General features: G+C 43.8%; 1 protein-coding gene across 4 annotated transcripts in view; it reads right to left on the bottom strand.

Annotated features, from left to right (window-relative positions):
- The window catches only part of LOC111835854 (IQ motif and SEC7 domain-containing protein 3-like), a 114,253-nt gene extending 93,642 nt beyond the window's left edge, over window positions 1-20,611 (bottom strand). For 2 of the 4 annotated variants that reach the window (XM_023796566.2, XM_023796567.2), the window contains exons 1-2: window positions 20,088-20,611; window positions 4,822-4,899 (exon numbers count right to left, since the gene is read on the bottom strand). In XM_023796566.2, the coding sequence (XP_023652334.2) occupies window positions 4,822-4,899; window positions 20,088-20,611 (602 nt within the window). The remainder of the gene's footprint in view (window positions 1-4,821; window positions 4,900-20,087) is intronic. The other 2 variants (XM_072709891.1, XM_023796568.2) reach the window with 2 other exon arrangements.
- Window positions 20,612-22,679: the final 2,068 nt, after the last annotated feature.

Below are 22,679 nucleotides of genomic sequence, written 5' to 3'. Positions count from 1 at the left end.
GAGAAAATGTTCAGTGCTAAATTTGTACTGCAAATGGCTGCTTCAGTTCAGCCATTTAATGTACTTGCAATGTCATATTTATACACCCAATTACATCTCCAGAGATATTCTCCACACTAAAAATCAGGTCTCAGAGGAACTTAATGAGTTTTATGAGGCACAACAGGGAGAACAGGAGAAGGACCAAAATGTATGTGAAGTCTTGTGCAAGCTAGACCCAGGGTTTTCAAAGTGCTCTCGCTGTCTGACCAGTGAATTTATAGCTCTCTGTAGATCTTGCACCTTTGTCACACCAGAAGCCTGGTCTGCTCATTCGATTTTGAACATAAAGTTGGAGAGGGGGCTTCATCACCACAGAGGGGGTTATATGAGATTGTAAGGTCATGTAAGAAGACTGAGACCTTGGGACCTAATATCATAAGGCTAACCCCAACGGGCCAACATCAGTACACCAACCTCCTAATTAAAGGCATTTGGACAACGGTGAGAGCAGCTTCACTAGTCTCCAAAGGTATGGTGAGATGATTAAAAGCAATTAAAGGCAACTTTTTAACAAGTGCAACATGTATAGGGCAATGTCTAAGGCAAACTTCACTGGTGCATACAGGTATAAAACACACTGAATGAGTCAAATATTGAGCTCAGATGATGAGCAGATGTCGGTTTTTAATCAGGCAGTCTGTTAGATGCCCTTGAGTTGCCATGTGAACGAGGAAGAGCAAATAGCTGAACTGGTCGGTTTACTTCCTGCGGAAGCAGGACGTCAAATGGAAGAGCGATGAACCAAGAAGTGGCCCGAGTGACGTGATTTTTCAGCCCGCCAGGACCAGCTCGTGACACAAAGCCACGGACATTACAAGCACCAGATGGCACATGTAAGGGTGCCAGAGGGCCATGGATACCCTGGCAGATTCAAGGGGGGCAGCACTTCATAGGGGCCCCTCCTTGCCAAAATTTAATGAGGGAGGGATCCGTATTTCTTTAGATTTAAGGCTGAAAGTGCCAACCCGCTTAAGCGGGGGCCCAAGGTGACATTTTGTCAGGGAAGCCCGGATTTGGAGCAATGGCTCTGTGCACATATACGCATGCAGACTAACGGAAGGGGTCCCCCACCCGACATGAAGTCAGTCACCAAGCTGGGGTTTGAATACACCCGTAACATACACCTTTTTGATATAATAAGTGTGTTTTAATATTCCAGAGGCAGAATTAGTAAATTCAGGACCAGTTTTATTTCCCGGATATTTCTGGCAACCTGGGTGTAAAATTTTGCATTGTTCTCAATAAAACAGACGAAAAAAAATGTGCTGGAAAGGTCACCTTGTGCTTATGCTTCTCTAGATATAATGTGGGCATCCCTCCCTCAGTAGATATAATGTGGGCATCCCTCCCTCAGTAGATATAATGTGGGCATCCCTCCCTCAGTAGATATAATGTGGGCATCCCTCCCTCAGTAGATATAATGTGGGCATCCCTCCCTCAGTAGATATAATGTGGGTCTCCCTCCCTCAGTAGATATAATGTGGGCATCCCTCCCTCAGTAGATATAATGTGGGCATCCCTCCCTCAGTAGATATATTGTGGGCATCCCTCCCTCAGTAGATATAATGTGGGCATCCCTCCCTCAGTAGATATAATGTGGGCATCCCTCCCTCAGTAGATATAATGTGGGCATCCCTCCCTCAGTAGATATAATGTGGGCATCCCTCCCTCAGTAGATATAATGTGGGCATCCCTCCCTCAGTAGATATAATGTGGGCATCCCTCCCTCAGTAGATATAATGTGGGTCTCCCTCCCTCAGTAGATATAATGTGGGCATCCCTCCCTCAGTAGATATATTGTGGGCATCCCTCCCTCAGTAGATATAATGTGGGCATCCCTCCCTCAGTAGATATAATGTGGGCATCCCTCCCTCAGTAGATATAATGTGGGCATCCCTCCCTCAGTAGATATAATGTGTGCAGTGTCTTCAGAATCCCCGACCAGCAAGGTACCACTGAGGTACCCTGAGCAAGGTACCACCCCCAAACACTGCTCCACGGGCACTGAATTAGCTGCCCCCTGCTATGTCACGATGTCACATATAGGTTAAATGCAGAGGACACATTTTATTGTTGTGCACTACGTGCTATGGTTCGTCAACAATGATCACTGATCACCCATTTCTCAATAATGTCTGACTAAATGTTAAGAGTAGCAACAACAGCATTGTGTTTTCCTGTTGAACTTTGGAGTAAGTCTGTGATCCCGCAACTGCAGACAAAGAAAAATTATTTGGATTTTAATACACAACACAGCTGCTCAAAATAAAGTGCCACGTGAGATGTAAAAATGGTCTGGCTAACGTCAAAGCACTAAAAATACAAAAAGCAAGTGATACTTATTCCCACTCATTTACAATACATAAGACAACCCGATTATTTGGGGCTTGGGTAATCTATGAAAAAGACATGTTATTTCTTGGAACCAAATGGTAATTTTGCAACAGCTTGCGTGTAATTTGTTTATTTGAACATTCTATTCACGAGAATAAATTGATACTGCATGATTCACAGTGCAACCTAATTTAAACACCATGACTGTTATTCATGGAGCAAATACCTTTGGGCCCAAGATTAGAATTATTAGCAATAATACACATATTACTTTAACGTGACTCATTACTTCTCTGTGCTAAGGCTTCCTTCAGCACATAATGGATTTCAATCTTTGCCACACATTTATAGCCCTGTGACTTCATATAAGCACTAATGGCAAAACTATCACACACATCAACCCATTTTCAAGGAAAACGGAAAAAAATTGCAGATAGAGCAAAGTATGGTTTAACTCTGATACCAAGGGTCATTTGAGAAGGTTTTAGACCTTGTCAGTAGCCTGGTGGTTCTCATATTACGTTTTGTTGGTTCGACCACTTGTGACTCTTTTAAGTGTTTTAAGTAGGTGTAGATACACCAAGTGGACGCCGTTCATAGCGGGACCGATCTTTCCAGGTTCGCGTAAACAGACACTGGCAGTGTCCTTTGGTAACGTTACTCGTCTGGTAAACCCATCACACTGCAAGTTGTCACCATGGTGTTACCACATGGGAATCACTGTAAACCACTGGTTTCACATTTGGCTGCAAAGGGGGTGGGGGGGGGGGTGTCAGATGACTGTGATGTGCTATAGCCAGGATGGAGAAGGATGTGGACGGAGTGGAAGTCGTGGGATATGTTATGCTCTAAGACTGCGACCTCTGACAGATAGTCCACAACACTGAAATTAAAAACATCAACAATGGAAGGGGGTGGAAAAGGTGGGAGGGGGCGGAGCTGCGACCGGTGATCCGCAAACTGCTCAGCATACTCCATTTGAAGTGGTTTGCTCTGGGTGTGGCCCCCCCAGGGCTTCCCTCGGGACGCGAGCAGCCTCGAACCCAACGAGGAAAGCTGACCGACGCTGGCCGGTAGCGTCGCTCGAGACGAGGGGCCAAGAGCTTCTCCACCTCACGCATTCCCTGACTTCCTCGATAGAGACCCAGCGCCAATTACGCTCACTGAAAAATCAGGTGTACAGAAGGCTACATTGTTACCTAAGAGTTCTCAGTCACATGACTGTCATTGACCAATCAGCCTTTGAGCAGTTAGAAAAAAAAATGTATGCCTCTATAAAGTGGGTTCGGAACTTTCTTTTTTAACTTGGATTATCAGGCAGAGGATCATGCGATCTCAGTCATAGGCTACCCTGAGCTTATCTAATAAATAGCTTTTTCTGTGGTGCCCAGACACCACAAAAAATATCAGAATGAGCAACTGCTGCTCTTTTTTTTTTTTTTGGAGAAAATGTGTCAATTCTGGCACAGCATCTGATTGTTTATAGCCTGACGCTGGATTGGGGGCCTGGTAGGTGGGAGGGTGGGGGTGTTGAAGGAATATGTCATCTATACGAGCCTTCCAAGAACAAATGCAGTTAGCGTAGTTGTTGCTCATCAATACTTCCTATTGCCATGTTGGGTATCAGCACAAATGAATACGCCTTAATTGCATCTTAATCGTTTGTGCTAGGGCACGATTACATCATAAATCTTTGCTGTAAAATATGAATTATACTGTAATTTCCTGGAAGGGTATATTTTAAACATTGTGACTAATATCTTTCAGGAATGGATGGATGTATGCAATCTTGAACTTACGTAGATCAACACGGGCATTGAAAAACCAGGAATTAATAGCAAAATGTAACAAAAGAGTATAAAGGAAATATTTCTCAATGAGAGCCCACCAGTGTTTGCTGCTTTATTGGGTATGCTTGCCAAGTGTCAGTACGTTAGACGTCTTTCCTTCCAGTAATTAAAGTTCAGCTTTAAAAGACTGTTTCTTCCTATTGTCTGTAATATGCAGTTGAACATCTCTTTTCCAGATAAGTGGATCATAATTTAGAAACATAATCATAATTTCAAGATGACTAAGGCATATGAGCCCAGCTATGAATTTTTAAAATCTTATTTTCAAAAAAACTGAGGACTAGACAATTACTCGAAAGCTTTGATACAGTTGCTTTCCGGTTCTCTAAATGCACCTTAGAAGCTGTTGCCACACAAGTTGCGAAGCAGACTGCCAGGGAACTAAAATTCAGATGTGAGATCTGTGAAGGACGTTGACTCTGTCACGCGCAAAGCGGTAATCCCGGCCGCAGGACACCGCTGGCACACGGCGACCGGAGACTCACAACCACTCCGAAATGGACACGATGAGAGCAGTTGCGGGCGACTTGACACATCTGTCAGCAACAAGACAGACATTGACTGGTTGCGGTGCCGGGAAGCACACATCCCTTACCTTGTGGGGACGCTGGAGACCTCTGCCTCCGGAGCATCGGGAGCTGGGCAGCAGAATTGGTGGAGGACTGTCTGGTTCCTGTGGAATAATAATATTAGAGAACATGTATTAGCTTTCACATCATTTGGACACTCCTATCAGAAAGAAGCTGTTAGACAAATCATTTGCAGACAGCAGAAAAGTAAGAAGGACAAAGCCGTCGTTATTTGAAGGTGAGGAGAAATGACTAGTCATTGTTGACACACCACGGCACATAGTGCACAACAACGAAAAGAATCCTCTGCATTTAACCCATATGTGACGTCGTGACGTGGCAGGAGGCAGCTAAGTCAGAGCCTGGGGAGCAGTGCTTGCTCAGGGTACCTCAGTGGTATCTTGCTGGTCAGGGATTCAAACCACTGATCTTTCAAATACAAGCACGCTTCCATAACCATTACGACATCAAGTGACAGTAGCTTAAATATTTTAGCTGATAACATCAAGGACACTTCCCTCAAAACTGTAACCCCCCTCCTAAATTTAAGAGCGAAATAGAACGAAATAAATGAATGCAATTTGTATTCGTCAACAAATATTAAATTGTCCCAACAGCACCAGGCTACCGTCTTCTGATGAAGTTGCTGGGAAAATATGAATCGTTTACCGATCACGTCACCTTCTACCGTGTTTTCTCCTGACTTAGTTATGGTGCCTGTGGCCCGGCACCATAAAGTCAGCTCGTATTCAGAATCACAAATCAGGGAAACAATGCTGCAGAAAGGAGGTTATAAGACACTTTCTAAATTGAAACAAACACCTTGACGTTCAAGAAGGCACCATCTTAGTAGGATTTACAGAGTGTCACATCCGAGTTTGGCCCTGGCTCAAAAATGCTGAAGACCTCAATGATGTCACGTCTCCTTCGGCAACGAGGTAAACGGCAAGAAAAATGACAGCAATAGGGGAGCGGAGGATGACAGGGTGAGTCTCCAATATCGCAGCAGCCGTCTCAGGACCCGGGGAAAGCCAAAGACGACCTTGGACAGACAGGGGACATTTAGAATAGGTATGGGGTGGGGGGGGGGGCATGCAGTAGGCACCCCGGGCCACATGGCTCCCAAAATGGACACACTTCTACTCTCAGAAGTCATCAATCGCAAAGACTCACCTTTGAGGAAATGCTCTTTTGGTGCGTGTCATTCGCTAACCACATGGGGGAGCCTTGGCTGCCATCTTATCTACTTGGCCTCGTGGACGGTCAGACCGCCCGTTACTAAAGTACATCAATAATTCGAATAAAATCATTATTAAAACATTGATCATATGATTCATTTATTAATCCAAATACAAGCGGGGGCAGTGTCAAAAATAGTGTGTAAAAATGTAATCAGGTAAGCGTGTTAATGTACTTAATACACTTAATATATTTAATTATGTAAACATTTGTTCTAAATAGCTGTTAATTAATCAGCTTTGGGTTTTGAGACTGTGCAATGTTGGAGTTGTCCTTCTGACTCTGCCCCACGAGATAGCTGAGGTATGGGACTTAAACAGATTAGCACTCATTAATAGGGTCGATGGCCTAAATGTCGGTGTTCACTGCCCTTTTGGATATTGTCCTTAAATTGGCCCATTAAGCGTAGGATAAGGACACTGTAATGTGTCTCTCAGCTCTCAGACTCCCCGGGTCACCTCATCGCCTTGTCCTCCAACCTCTCAAGACACACACACACACAGCAGCAATTCCTTGATGGACACAGAGTGCCCTGAAATGGATTGGGGGGGATTCGCTAGATTAGCCACATTGGTACGGGGCACGGCTAATAAAACAGACTGCGCGCTCCCGGGACCCTGGGTTTGGGAGAGAAAAAGGCAATTTACCACACTGATCTCTCCCGTGTGCTGTCCGCTCCTTTCCATCTCTCTCCCCCTCCTCTCCCGCTTTCTCCTCTCCGTCTCTTGCAGTCACTGCGCAGAAACCCGTGGCACATGATGACAGCAGAGTGGAGGAGTGATGCCAGCGCCCACAGGCTCCGGGTCAGAGTAAAACACCCTGAAATCAGGGACCGCGCACTACTACGGGCTTCGGCCATAGAAAATCATATTAGCGGAACTGGCTAATAAAGCACACAGAGAGCGTCCCCCTGGTGGCTGAGGACAAATGTGACTAATTTATACTGCTAACAAGCTATACTTGTATGAATGTTTTAATGGCTGTAACACAACAATGGAGTTTTACTTTGGACGGCGAAGTCAGTGACGTAAAATTCACGCTTTCAGCAAATATATATTATTCCATTATAAACCTCAAATTAGCTACAACAAAAGGGTTGGGGTAGTTTAAACCATACAACCATATATTCTATTTACGAGGTTAATAAAACTGTCACATACATGTAAATACGTGTGTAGACTTGAAAATCTCACTCCAGCCAGCTGACCGGAGTCGCTAACCTTGGCTGGGTGCGATTTCGGTGCGAAAAACACTGGAGGTTCGGCAGTCCGGAAAATGACAAAATAGGCGTCCAAACGCATGTGGCTAGGAGATACCGACAGGTCAGGCCGCCCTCTGTACCAGGGCCGTAAATGTCCCTGTCGGAGAAGCGCTTATGCCGGACGTAAATATCCTTTACACAGCAGAAATAAAAAAAGGAATTTCTTTTTTTAACTTTTATCGCACCGCTCGCTTCAGCCCCTGAGTCATTTTTACATTTTTCGCCCCACATAAATAACTCGTAGTGGTACGTTTGTATATATTTATGTAATATGTATTTTTAGTATATTTTTATGGAATACGCATTCTTTTATTTATTTATTTAAAATTATTTTATCAGTAGATTTCTTTAAACAGTCGTTTTGTTTCGGGATGACGCGAAAGACGCTAACATCACATAACGGCCGGCTTTGCAGATGAGCCCGGCGGGGTGGCCGTGCTCATCCGGCCAAACGTGGCGCCGTCCGCCCAGCTGCGCCAGAAGCGCCTCCTCTGCTTATACGCAACAGGCGATGATGCGCGGACCTATTTTTTAGCCTAAAAGCGTAGATTTGCATTCCCGAAGAGAAAGAATATATTTATCACCTAAGCATTTCGTATGGTAAAACCCTTTTAAATAAATAAAACATTATATAGGCTACTATTAGATTCTCTCGGTTATGTTGGCGTCTCTCATGTCTTCCCGAACCTGACTATTTTTGATATGTTAAAATGATTTTAAATGGAACAGTACATATTGGGGTAATGTTGGTTAGTGTTTTTCATGTCATGTCTTCAGTGTTGGGGAAGTAATCCATTACAGAGGTGGAAAGTTCAGGTCCAGAAAGTACTAATCCAGACCAAGATTTTGTTTCAGCCAACTAGCCGAGTACTCTGTGCCAGGGACTATATACTCAACTGGCTAGCTGAAACAAAACCTTGGTCTGGATTTGTACTTTCTGGACCTGAACCCACCTCTGTCTGTAATGGGTTACTTTTGTGAGTAAATTCCCCAAAACTGCATGTCTCCCCGAAGCTACACAGAGTTTCTAACCTGAGAGCCCTTTGTATGTTTTGCAAATCTTGACCAAATTTTTTTTTTTTTTCACTGAAGTGTTTTGTAGTTGTCTCTCGTTCTGGTTGGGACAATTGTTGGCCTGTGTTTGTCCAAAGCCATAGCAAAGGTGATTACCTGGTTAAATGCAAGTCTTTTTCTTTTTGATGCTGTGGTGCTTGCTTATTTATTTTATCTTTTATGTTAATATTAATATTTAATTATTACTGAATGTCAGCCATGGTGTTGTCTGGTATAGGATCCGGGCTTATCACAAGTCTGTAGTTGCATAATGGACGGATGGATGGATGGATGAATGCAACCTACATCAGATGAGCTAGTTTGCTATTTACTAGCTTGTCCTCTACAGAATCTGAACTATCCACCTCTGCTTATGTCTCTGCAGTCAGGAATGTACTGTCACCCTGTGTCGAGTTCCGTGCACGCTGTCTCCTCACAGCCTGGAGTTCTGAGATAGGGTCGCCCCACATGCCTTAATAGATCACCGGCAGCCATAGGGGGGAGCTTGTCTCCCCATGCAGTATTATTATGTCACGTATTTTCCTAATGGCATCTCCGGACCTCCGAGGAAGGTTCCCCGTCACCCACCCACAGCGCACTGCTAAACAATAAGGAGCCTTATTAAGCACTTTCTTTTAAAAGCCTGGAAAACAAGCAAGCGAACCAAATAATGAGTGATATTCTGAGAACTAACACAGCCCTAAAACTATTATAGCTTGTGAGTTGCCTTCAACACCCCCTCTCCTGTACACAAGGACAGTGAGGGAGATGCATCCAGGGCCATAGAGCCTACTGCTAGCTTTGAGAAGGTGTTGGCCCTTTGGCACAATTTGTTTGCAAACTGGCAGGGCTTTCATCAAAATTCCCATTAACTTCATCAGACTTAAATAACCTAATAAAAACTGAAGGGCCAAAAATACATCATTTAGAGCCACATAAAAGCAGCATTAGTCTTGGGCTATTTGTTTGAAATTGTATCACTACGGAGCAAATTGCGTTTGGAAATCGCGGCTCGCTTCCACATTGGGAACAAGCCCCATCTCATTGTCCTACATGCCCAGTCACGCTTTCAGCTGGTTGAATCGTGGGTCCGGGGTAATGTCATTAGTTTAAGGGCTGGGCTAAATCTTCCTTTGTATCCTGTTTAATTCCAGCTTTTTTATCAAACGGGAAGTTGAAATTGGCATTTAGGTTACAGCAAAAGGGAGATTATGGCATTCATAATTAAAAGAATAAGAAAAAATATTTTCAATGCTTCTGGAAATTAGGGCATTATACTTCTATTACCTTTTTTATTTCAGTTTATATGTGGCTGTCTTGTCAGTTATTTTGTTTATTGGATAACATCTGAATTCAGAGAGATGTTCTTGCATGTTTATTAAGGTCTTAAGACTCATTGTCATCTTCCACGAGTCCCCAGGGTTAACTCAGGAGTGTCTTCCCCATTGTTCCATGAGTCCTATTCCAGTTTCTTCAGAGAATTTGTTCTATTATCAGTTATTATTTATTCTATTGCTTTATTATACATACAGTGCAGTTCCCCTCCTGGGATTTAAAACCTTTCATCTTTATCCAGGGAACCACCTACTGCCTCAGAGCCTTAATGACTGAAAAACACATTGCCAATGTTGGGAATAACAGCAAAAAAAAAACAAACTTAGGGAGAGACAGAGCGGAAAACAAGATCCCGGTCTCTACAGCTTGCCGGCTGTCGGCCGGCTGCCTATCGGAGCAAACTGCGGCCAGAACCAGTCACGCTCCATTAGCCAGCGAGGGCTAGCTGAGAGTGAGCGCCGCTCTGTCGACAAGAGGCCTTCTACCGTGCCAGGAGGCCTGAGACTTAGACCCGGTTCTGCCATCCCTGTCGGCCTCTGTGCTTCCAGCAGTGTGACATCATGGGGGCGGGACGAGGCCGAGACGGTGGGACCCGCCCCCTGTCTTCTAAGCCCACCCTGCTCGGAAATGTGGCTCCATCTGTGCATACAGGCATTTCATAATGAAACCCCTTGGAAAATTAAGGGCATCCTTGGACAGCGGTTTAACGGTATTTTTAACTGACCCCAGCCTAGGCAGCGCTTACCCTGGATTAGGGGCGAGTCAGCTGGCTGTCCGGCAAGCAGAAGCGGAGTCCACATTACGCTCCATCTCCATTCTCATTGAAGGACATGAGAGCCGGCCGCATGTCGCTGGACTGCTAGATGGAGTGTGAAGCATGTGAGCGTGGCGCGCCTGATGTGTCGGAACGGCCTCTCCGCCTCGCAATCGCCGCCCTGAGCTCCGCATGCCCTCCCAAGGTGACCCCCTGCAGGGTTGGAGCATGTGCGAACAGAACCTACAGCAAAGGGGACGTCCCTATAACTTGCCATCCCCATCATGTTAAAAGCCATGGAGGTGACCCAGCAGTCCAAAGGATCATCTTACACCTCCCTGTAACAGCCAGATGAAACAGTCCTCCCAAGGCCGACAAATACTCAGCTACTGAAACTATCACTGTGGACAATCTACACAATACCAGTCCAAACAGGAAGTCCAAATTTATAAATAATTAGGATGCTCTACTACATATTACTGCATTAATCGCTGTTTTATTTCTATTATTTATGTTACACTGCTGAGGTTTTATACACAAGAAGGCTGTTTGCTTTTATGATATTTCATGTCAAAGTACCTTTTTTCCCACACATTTATTTCATCTGCTACTTTCGATGATTGTATGACATGATCTTCTTACACGACACGTCTTCCTTTATGCAAACCATAGTAATCCAGATGGAGTGCAGAGGCTTACATGGAAATCAAAATGTACCATTAATTACCTGATGCATTTCAGTGGTAGTAATTAAATGCAGTGCTATTGATTTGCAGCAATTTTTTAAATGGACCTCCATGATTTTTTTTTAGGCATCACAGGAAAAATATTATGCAAAACAGTCAGGTGAACTGTTTTAGAAGAGTCTCTTGTACCAGTCAGGAGATTTTTTTTTGGGCTAAACATTGTGCTGTTCTTTTCTAATTCGCACCATTCCCTGAAATATCTGTTTTGAGCTTTTACTGCCTAGACAACAAGAAACAAAGCAGAAATGACAAAAATAATGAACCAAAATCAAAACACTTATGTAGTTTTACCACCAACCATGATGTGTTTGAAAAATAAGACAATTTTAGTTTTAGACTGAGGGTTTAATCATGGGAACTTTTAAAACCTGCAGCAAAATAATGGTCCAACAAGATTTATTGACGACTATGAGACTGGGCACTTAAGTCTTTAAAATAATAACCCTCCTTCTTTTAAGATATATTTCTGTAGGGTGGGGGAAAAAGCATTGTTTTCTTCTTTTCTGGGTCTATTAATCTGTCTGTCAAAACAGTCCCAAGGCAGAAGGAAGTGCTGCGCTTTTGGTTTTACGTTGAGATGCTTGAGATCGTTCCTAGATATATTCATGCGCTTCCCAATTAATTTTAAAATGTGGTCGTCCTTCAGGTGCATCGAGTGCAGCCTCAGTGGTGACACTGGTCCATCTTATTGTCGCCGTGCCAAGACGTGCTGGCAGGTATGTGTGCATTGGACTAGTGATTCCCTGAGCCCACTGGTAAGCTGACCCCCCCCCCCCCCCATCTCCACAGCACTCATGGATAAATTAAGCTTTCTTGAAAGGTTTATGGCTGACGTCAGGGAAGGTGCCCGCTCCGCGCTGACCCAGGCCAACCCCGCACAGCTGTTTCCGCAACAGGGCCAAAGGAGCAAGCCCTGTCATTACCATGGATGGGCCAGAAGAGGCAGCGTTAAAGAGAACCATAAGGACACTGACAACGGGTGGGGGGCTTGATTTATTCTCCTCACTGGGAGCCTCTAGGACAGCATTGTGATGGGTGCCCCTCAGAATGCTGGAGGCGGCCCTAGGGACCCCCATGTTCACCAGCGCTTTCTTGCTCTCATGGGGCATGATGGGAAATTGGTGGGAGATATTGGTGTGAAAACTTCACCGATGGCCCACGTGACAAGAGGAAGGAAAAGGTTGCAGATTGAACACTGAGCAATTGTGAGTCCATAAGTGTGACACATTTAAGCTTTGTAATCCTTCACCAGTTTTTTGGTTTTTTTTCCAAAGTTTGATTATGTGTCATTAAATTCTGTAGCCAAGGAAAACTTCTATTTACAAGCTCAAACATGTTTGCGCAGTGCGATCTAGCAGGAGTTACAGTTCTAATGAAGTTAATAGCATTGTTGCAACTTCAAAGAAACAATTGTTAAATGTCAGTCACCTCCTAGAATATAAACTCTGACCATCTGGTGGTGTGGCCCAGCTGTCTGAAGTGTTCAGCAAGAACAAGAGGCCACCTAAACCAGCCTAGACAAGGAGAATCCTGGGGTTCTCCGCAGGAGAACTTGGAAATGACATCACTGCCGTCAGACATGGGATTCAGGATCCCAGATCTGCCCCATACTGGGAGCAACACGCATAAAGGGTTTCGGCTTGTCTCCCCATTTTTCATCTGATCCCTAGCCACAGATCGGGAACGGCTGCCGCTGAGAGACCAGGCCCCTCCCACCGGCAAGACGTGATGTAACAGCCGCCCACGCTGTCATGTGGCTGAGTGGGTGGGGGCTTACCAGAGCGGAGCCACAGAGGGAGAGAGGTTCCCTAAGGCAGGAACAGTTCAGCTAGGGTCTGGAGACCACAGCTGGCACAGATGTCTGCTTAGGTATGAATAACAGAGATATATGTCCCAGAGCATGACATACCACTAGGAACGCCCTCCTCCCCCCTGCCCTCACACACACACACACACACACACACACACCACAGGATTGTAATTATATCGTTATGGGGACTCTCCATTCATTCCTATGGGGAAAACTCTAATCCCAACATGACGACCTTAACACTTACCCAGCCCTAACCTTAACCATAAGTAATAAAATAAAATACGAGACTTTTGTCATCTTTAGTTTTTGATTGCATTCAGAGATATTTCTGAGGACCTGAAAAATGGTCCCCACAACATCAACATAAAAGGTTTTTATAAGAACATGGAAAACATCTGGTCCCCACAATGTAAAATAAACATAATCCACACACACACACACACACATACTGCCATTTTTTTCTTGGCCTTGACAAGCTACAGAATGTGTGTTGATGGCTTAGGATTGAAAAAGTTACATGTAAAAACCTGTCAGAAAAAACAGGCTGTCCTCTCAGGAGACCTTGTTGCATGTTACTTGCCTTACACATCAGTTTTAGCCCAAACACTACAATGTCTGATGATCAGGTTTATAAGGCACAGGTAGTAAGGTATGTCTTACTTTAAAAACTGTAATCGGTATTGGTTTCCTTAACTACAATATGCAGGTTAAAATTGATTCATTTTTAGCCAATTCTGCTACTGAGAGACTGAAATTCTTACTATTATAAATGCAGAAATGTCAATATGACTTTAAGGGAATTAGCTGCAAATAACGAACCTAAAACCACAGAATTTGTCAATAAGCAGCAGTGGGTCTTGTTGTAAAGCGGGAATGAATATTTTATTTTTCGCTGCATGATTATTTGATGTTGTTGCTAGGCTAAAGTCTTGGCAGCTGTGATCCAATAGAATTTGCTCAGACGGAATTTAAACACCAACGTAAGTTTCACTAGTTATATCAATGCTTTTATTTATGTCAATATTTGTTAATAAATAAGATAGCCATCTGATTTCCATAACCTTGTATCTATTACGTGGTCTTTGTGAGTCTGGAGCCTATCACAGGAATCAAAGAGCTTTTTGATGTCAGGGATGGGATGGCATTCCACTGTAGAACGCACACTGCAAGTAATTAATCTCACAACCGTACAGTAGAGGGACAACAGTGCTACTCAGTGGACCACTGCAGCCCCCAAAATCCTACGGTATGAACCTGGGCATTTCTGTTCTAACCCTTTTGCCCAAATTCCCTTCTTTTATCTGACAATGAGAGGTGATACTGTCTGAATGCAGGATCCCAGGAGCAAAGCCTGCATGCCAGATTAATAGTATCGTCCTTAGAGCCAGGAGGCTGTAATGTACTGCAATGATGCAGTGATCTGAATAATAAGAAAGCTTACATTCGGTATGGATCTGTGGTGCTCGTGAGCCTCATAACAGCAATGCAGCAACATGCATTAGTATTAGCATAATTATGGATTTTGAGTTTGTGAGCATTTTGATATGATTGATTACTGAATGAAATGATGCTTACGCACCAGAGCATGAGACAGAGGCAGATTTATAAATCAGCTCCTTCCTTTTTTCTGTATTTCGTCACTCTTTTTTTATTAAGCCAATTAGAGCTTGTTTCAGGCTACTTGAAACATCTAAAAAATGTGTCTCATCCTCGTTTTTAATGATGCATTTTTTTTGTGTCACCGCCAGGAAATGACCTAACTCGCATGGGTCATCACAGAAACCAGGGCTGTGGCACAGAAAAATCACTAATCAAAAGTCGTCTCTAAATCCAGCAAAAGGACTGAAACCGTCCAACCTTAATAAATTCTGTCTGCTGGGTAACGGCGTCTCTCTCATTCTTTTCTTTCTTATTCCAAAACAAGATGAAGGACATCAACTTTATTTCAGTGCCACTGCTCCTCTATACATCTACACATCTCCTTCACAACCTCCCAGTCTTAAATCTACTATTGACGTTAACCACAGGGGGAAACAAAAGAAAGTCTGCTGTCTTTCCGTCACGATCCTCGGAAACTAAAATCAAAGGATAAAAGCAGAACGTGTGCTAAAAGGGGCCACAGCTTTTGAGTATGAATAACAGCATTGTGTGCCACCGCTGAAACCACTGGCAAGCTGAACGTGGAAATTGCTACATGTGATATTCCTCGTCTCTGCCCCTATAACACAGGTTATGCCATTTGTCATAACAGGCTGAACAAGGTGCAAAATTAATGGGGACAAGAGATGCATCTTTTACTTCTGACTGTGCAACAAAAGAACAATACAGGCGCTGACATCTTCTTATCCGACAATGGATGGCGAGAATGAATCATCTCCTTCACTGTGGGAAACGGCCTTTGTTACAGCTTTGGTAAAGTGTGATCGTCGTGGTGAGACGCACATGTGACTCATTTCATAACGGGTAATTATCGGAGCACTGTGTACCCCGGCCAGCCCGGGGAACCTCAGGTCGACGTGGGCTGCAGATCCGAGGATGGATCAGACAGAGAGGACTCCCTCAGGGGAAACATGAGCTCCTGCTGTTGTTTTCTCAGCAGTCCCACTGTATGAGGGCCAGCTTACCAGAGCTGAGGCACATAGACATCATGGGTTGCAAGGACGCGCGGGGTGGGGGGGGTTGCCAACTGATCTGTAAATGAGGGGCTGGTCTCCCACGGCGCCACATGAATGGACAACAGTACACAGAGAAAGGGCTGGAAGGGGAAGCAGGGATACCCAACAGAATGTCCACCCTACACAAAGCCTGGCATCAACAGTAGGGGAGCCTTTGGGGAAGAGCGGGAGGCTCGGGGCATCGAGGTGTGTCCCTCGTGACGGCTGCAGCCTGTTCCCGGACAAACACACCAGGGGGGTTCTGCCGATGCCATATTTTCTCACCCAGTCTTCACAGCCCCTAAGGATCACTGCCGCTCTCAGCACGCACTCGGACTCTCATCCGACGAAGAGGGCCACTCAGAACAATATGTCTCCCAGCGTGCCCTCTCAGGACACCATCTCAGCGGGGGGGGGAGGGGGACTTCTTATCCCGACACTATTATTTTCTGAGATTCAGTTTCTTAAACAATGGGAATGTTTCAGGTAGCCTCTGAAAGTTTGGCATGAGATGGAAAAACTCAGTCACCTTCTTCAATTAATTGTATTGCTCGGGCTTCATTAGCATGCTTCCAGAAGCTTCCATTCACGAGGCAGAGGACAGAATTTACAGTTCTGAATTACATGTGACCGACGGCTCCCTGCAGTTCGTCCCAAAGGACAATTACATTGCAGAAGCATATGTTGTCATGCTCTATTTAGTACAAGTACGTATGAAGCATTCAATTATCGGCACGCTCACTCTGACAAAAGAATGAGGAGACCATGGCTTACCAGGGATGTCTACAATCTGCCTGAAGCCATAACACAGGGATTCAGAGTCAGGCAATGCCGGGAAACAGATTCGCTCACTAATTACTTGAGTAGTGTCAAAACCAGACCTGACTCTAACATTATTTACTTGATCTTTGCTTCTTAATTTAACAATACCTCTGATGCTCAATCCATTGCTCACTCCAGGCTCTACATAAATGCATAGCGCTTTAGCTTCATGCAGATGATGCCGTTATCTTCCCTGCCACCTCTCAATGAAATATGGGGAGGCTATGGCTGTCTCACCAGGAACAAGGTTGAGATTCAAGGTTGGAGATTCAAGGTTAAAGATTCAAGGTTGGAGATTCAAGGTTTGATACTCAAGGTTCAATATTCAAGGCTGAGATTCTAGGTCGTGATTCAAGCTCCTGTGTAAGTAACTGTACTGATAACAAAATCAGTTCACTGTGCGGTAAAGAAAAAGGAGGATGCCCACGATCAACAGTCCAGCTCTTCAGGGTTTACGCCATGCTGGTCTGGGTTAGAGAGCAAAGCAGTAATTCGGAATGTTACTTGACTCGCCTGCCTGTACCATCCCAAGGGTCGTAAGAAAATCGCCCTGTTCCACTCTCCAGTCTTCACATCCCGTAGGTCTGTTCACCATCCAGCCAAACAAAGCATTTTTCAAAGCCAAAAAAACTCTCATCTGATACTGAGCCAAGCAGCCACCTCAGGATGCAGAGGACCAGCTGTGCATTACTTTCCACATGTGAGTCAAGTTAAACCCCATCTTTGTCCTCTGCCCATCAAGCTTACCTCACGTCCCACTGAAACACCTGGCAAGAAACTCTTTAAATACCTGCTTAGACCTGCCTGCGTTCTGTGTAGAGGCTGAGGCCCCTCAAATCTGCAAAGGGAGGTCTGCTTGCAATGCCAGGTAGAAGGCATTTTGCTGGGTAGACAACGAAAACAGCGTCCCTCCTGAAGGTAAGCTTACAGCTAGCTTTAAATGTGCCTAGTTGAAAATAAAAGTGAGCCTCAATAGTGTTTTTGGCGTCGTTATTAAAACACAGCCCCTCCTGACTTCCATTCCTGTACCAAAAAAAAAAAAAACATTTGTTGAAAAACTATGTAGCATTTGAAAAGCAATCTGTTACGATCCAATTATTTTTCACAGATCAGCGGAGCGGAGTAGGAGACAATTCATGTCAGTATCATCCTCCTCTATGTGAAACTCCATCATTGGCAGGTGCTGTTATCGTGAAGCCAGAGGCTTCGCATTTATCTTTACATGTTCACGTCCTCTCCACTGATACATATGTACTCTAAACTCCCTAAGCCAATAACATGGCACAGTACCACGATCGATGCACTAAATGAAAAACACAATGCTGGCCGGCCCAAAATTGCTGCTATTTATCACCACGTGTCATTATCGTCGCCCTCCTGCTAATGGTAAGCTTCAGCTCCTGCTGAAGCAGGTCATGTGAGCTAGGGAACAGGACAGCAGTGAAGGGACCAGAACCTTGGACAGTTCCCTCTGCAGGCTCTATGCACATCTCTCCACATGCTGCAGAGCAGTGTGTGGGATTGGAATCTGCACACTGTCACCAATGTTAAATGTGTCCTGAATTAGTAGGCTTACAAAAGCACTGACTGTCATCTCAATAATATCTGCATTATATGATAATTGATACATTTTAATATTTCACATGAGGCTTTCCTTTGCAGGGGGATTTCCCATCACTATAGAATCTGGGGCTGACAATTTGTTGCACCCTGATATAATACATGCCCCATTCACAGCTGTAGCTCAGTCTCTATAACACAGTGTGCAGTGACTAACACTCAAACTGTCAATCCAGTGCAACAAGTCTGTAATTCTTAATCATTATAAAACTACACGTCTGCGATGGTCCGTTCACCAATACCAGGTATCCATTACCCAGCATAAATAGTTTCATTAAGTTTTTTTTTTCTACAATGCTTCTGTTGAGTAAAGTAGGTTTTCACTTATAGTGTTAGATCAATAAATAATCTAAGTACTGTAATTCTGGGATTTTGATATTAAAAAGAAATCCTTCCCTGTAATACCTTGCCCATTACAAGGATACCGGTTTTACATCTCCACAACTATTACATACTGAAGAGGGGAGAATCACTCCCCCACAAAGCCCCCCCCCCCGCATGTTTCAGGTAGCAGAGCATCACAAAAAACAATCATGACTCCCATTGGTGTGTCCCAACACGTCTGCCCATATCTAGCAGAAGGTCACACGCCCACCAAGAATCCCCCCACCATCACCACCACCCTGAGAACAGGAGTGTGTGACATAGGAGACATGTTTCAAACAGTCTCCAACAGTACGATCTCTGCGGTCAATCTTACACTCAACTATCATGAACAAAGTGCAAGGGGCTGGAGAGGAAAGCTGAGTGTTGAGTTCATGTTGGAGTTCATGACGTGAACCCAGGGACATTGTCTTCAGCAGCCTCAACCCACTGTATGTGAGTTGAGATTTTCCCTTTAATATCAATCCATTCATCAGCACTGTCATCGCAAAGTCCATCTATTCTGTCTTCTTGACTTCCCCGGTCCAGCATTTTCTCATGCACTATGCGTCCGTTAGGTACAACTCTTAAGAGATGTAGGACTATACCTAAGATAACAAACAGGCTAGTTAAAGGAAACATCTGTAGGTGATAGTACAAGTGCTGCTGTTGTGTATGTTCAGGCATTTCTTCATAAACAGCAACGCTAAAAGAATGTCACACAGCTATTGTGTAATCAGGTGTTTATTCAGCAAGGTAACACAGAATAGGGGCATGTCTATTTCAAACATGGTATATGCAGAAAGATATTATTTTCCTTATTTTCTTATTTCAGAAAGCAATTGCTATTCATTCATCTAAACGGGCATGCATGAAGAATCCAAGAATGCATTTGCATTACAAAAACATTACATTATAAATGCTATTCATATATGTCGTTAGTTTATTACGCACGGGAACAGATTTGTTGGAAGTGGTCACCTCTAAATGAACCGCTAGTAATACGTCCATAAAATAAATTAATAACACTAGGTAGAAATATTATACTCTTCTGAAAGTAAGCCTCGTCGATTATTCACTATACCCTGGTCATTTCTCAGTTTGACCTACACTAAAAGAACTGCTGAAGCAAGACTTAAATATTTTTTAATCCACACATCCCAATGTGCATGAAAAATCATAGGCTATAAAAGAACATTTCAGCGTCGATGTTATCATACGGCTTAGCTTGTTCTACGATGGGTCATGCTCCATAAGGCTTTTAAGTTTTATTATTACTGCACTGCTGTTACTATTCATGGACTGAACTGATGTCTCGATGCAAAGCACTGAAGAGCAGAACGTCCAGTTCATGTGATCCTTGCCACGAGCACGTTTTGTTAGGTATGCTAATTTTAACATTTTAAAGCGTATGTCGGCTAGACGGAAAATATGTATTTCAGATGTTTCATTTGAAACAATTTATTTATAACATTCGGTAGTTAATAACCCGGTGCAAAAGTAAAAATATTTTGGGTTATTAAAAATTAATTAATTCACGCATAACTGGGAATTTGTGGCGTGAAACTGAATATAATTATGCGCTCTGGAATAATTAATCGAATTTGAGCTGAACTAAATGAATGTACTTACTCGGCTTTCCTTGCGATTCCCACCGACCTGCAAAGTGTGGTGGGTGTCTGGGGGACCAGAGACTTGCAGCACGGGCTTTTCTTGTCTTCCTCTCCAGACTCGGGGCTCGGCTGGCCCGGCTGCGGAGATGGAGGGGACGTGGGCACAAGTTGCAGCTGCTGCTGGTGAGGCGGCGCGGGATGCGGATGCGACGGCAGTGACGGCAGGGACTGGACTTTCTGTGCAGGCTGGCCGTGCCCCGGAAGGGTCGCCGCTTTATTCACCGGGTGCTGATGGACGAGGACTGGCGGCTGCGGGCTGGGACTGCGCGCGGAAGGGTGGTGGTGGTGGTGGTGATGGTAGTGATGCTGCTGGTGCGGGTCCTTCAGCTGTCGGTTCTCACCGATCAGCTCTTCTACCTTCCTCTCAAGCTCGTCTATCCTCTGCCGCTGAGTCTGAATCAAACTCTGTTGGTTTTGCACGATGGTGGTTAGTTCTTTCAGATAGAGGACGGCTTTCATAGGATTATCCAACAGGCTCTCCATACCTGTCAACAAACGCTCCTTTTGCTACGTTTTTTTTTTTTTTTTTTTTTATAAATGCCTGCCGTCTGCTCGATCGCCTAAGTGTCGGGTGGATTTCTTGTCCTCTCCTGTCTGGTGTTTTTCTGTGATGATGCGGTCAGGTACACTGTCCCTCTTCTACTGCTTACGTTGTGTGGATGTAAGAAATGGTCCTGAAGCTGAAGTGATCCACAAAGCGGGGATTGGAAGAGAAGCCGGAGTACAAGGATGATGTCAACGCGCACATCAGCTAAGCGTGTCGGCAATATCAAATATTAACTCCTTCCAGTCTGCTGCACCATAATACGATACCACTTCTACAACTGCACATTATTTAGTTAGATGCTATTAGAAATGTATCATCACCGGTGTCCTCTACCAGCGAGTCGCGGCCGAAAACCTATTGGGGTTTATTTACCGAAACCCATAACAATGAATGGATCACAAAAATGTTAATAGGTTAGGCACGTTTTTCGAGTCCAAACATTAGATTATTTATTACCTTATATATCCCTCCTAGTCCTGAAGTGAAATAGGCATAGAGCTCTCACGTGCGATATTCTCTATAAAGCACATTAAATCTGAATTATTTTGGATGCTGAAATATACAGTATTTATATCATTGGTAATTTTAAATCAAATGTTTGAAAGGAAGAATTTCCCTTTACTGTTAATAAACTACGTCTTACGCATTTCACCAGTATAAAGGGTCAGAAATGACTATTAATGGATATGTGCATTTATTTATTATTGCTATTTTAATCCTGTTTCAAACGTGACAACACCCAATAACGTAATAACTGCCTAATCATTTTTAATACTTTGGTGGTAGGTATTGCAACCATGGCCGCCACGCCAACCAAAAATGTAACAACCAGCCAATAATGTAATATGTTTTTGTGCCTAATGTAATAGGTTATTACATTTTTGATTTAGAAATTTTATTACATTATCGATGTTATAACAGTATCGACTTTTATTGCATTAAGAATGGAAAAATGATCACATTATTGGAAGTTATTACACTGTTGGCATTTATCACATTGGCTGCTGGAATGTAGAGGTTACATTTATTTTTAGAGGCGTTATCTCCATAGGGCTGCGTGAGATGTCAGAGAGATTATGCAAAAGCAAAAAACAAAAAGCGCTAAGATGATATTCAAAATTGGCTGAAATATGCTTGCAGTGCAAGGTGGTTGACAAACTGAATGCAATGTAGCAAATATTAAAGTTCTCCAATATCCTAGAATGAGATTATCATTGGGGATCAGCACAGCACATGACGGCAATAACATTTAAATGAATGTTAGTGTTGATTTAAAAGTTTGCCTGTTCATCTGAAGATCATTTAGTCTCTTCTAACCAGTAACCGACCCCCAGGACCAGAAAGACCACAACACTAGCAGAATATGCTCGTAAGAGTATTACTTGCACAATAATGTTCTGAGGGCATAATGAAAAATGATTAGTTCAGAGAGATAACCAATCACATTGTAGTGGAGGTGGGTCCAAGCAACTAGAGGAGGTGGGGCCGACAAATCAGTCTTAGTCCTACCTCCTCTACAGTCTGATTGGTTATCTCTCTGAACCAATCATTTTTCCTTCTGCACTCAGAATACTTTTTGAGTAAGTAAAACTCCCATTAGCGCAGAGCATAGCCTGTGCCTGTCTTCCTCAATCAGAGCCATTATTATACGACTTGACCAGGTTATGGAGATTACCTCAGCCTTTATTAAGTTGCTCCCTTTACAGGAACTCCCAAAGTATTGGTTAAGCACTGTATTGGCCTGCTTATTCTGTCTCAGACCTCCATAGTGTCTCTCATTAGTTCTAACAAACAGCCTCTGTAATGGTGATCCATTATCTATCACCCTTTCTTGGAGCCCTAGCTCCAGCTACAGGCAGTGTCGTTAAGCTCTACGGCAAACATATTAGCCGAATAAAGAATTGTTTTGTAGGGAAATCTATTCTTACCCACCCCTCCCTAAAACCCAGAGGCAACTGGAAAAACCCACTGCAATAAGATGAAACTATTCTGTGATAGGACTGC

The sequence above is a fragment of the Paramormyrops kingsleyae genome, chromosome 1, assembly GCF_048594095.1.
Source record: "Paramormyrops kingsleyae isolate MSU_618 chromosome 1, PKINGS_0.4, whole genome shotgun sequence".
Classification (NCBI taxonomy): Eukaryota; Metazoa; Chordata; class Actinopteri; order Osteoglossiformes; family Mormyridae; genus Paramormyrops; species Paramormyrops kingsleyae.
This window is presented reverse-complemented; position numbering and strand designations above follow the sequence as displayed.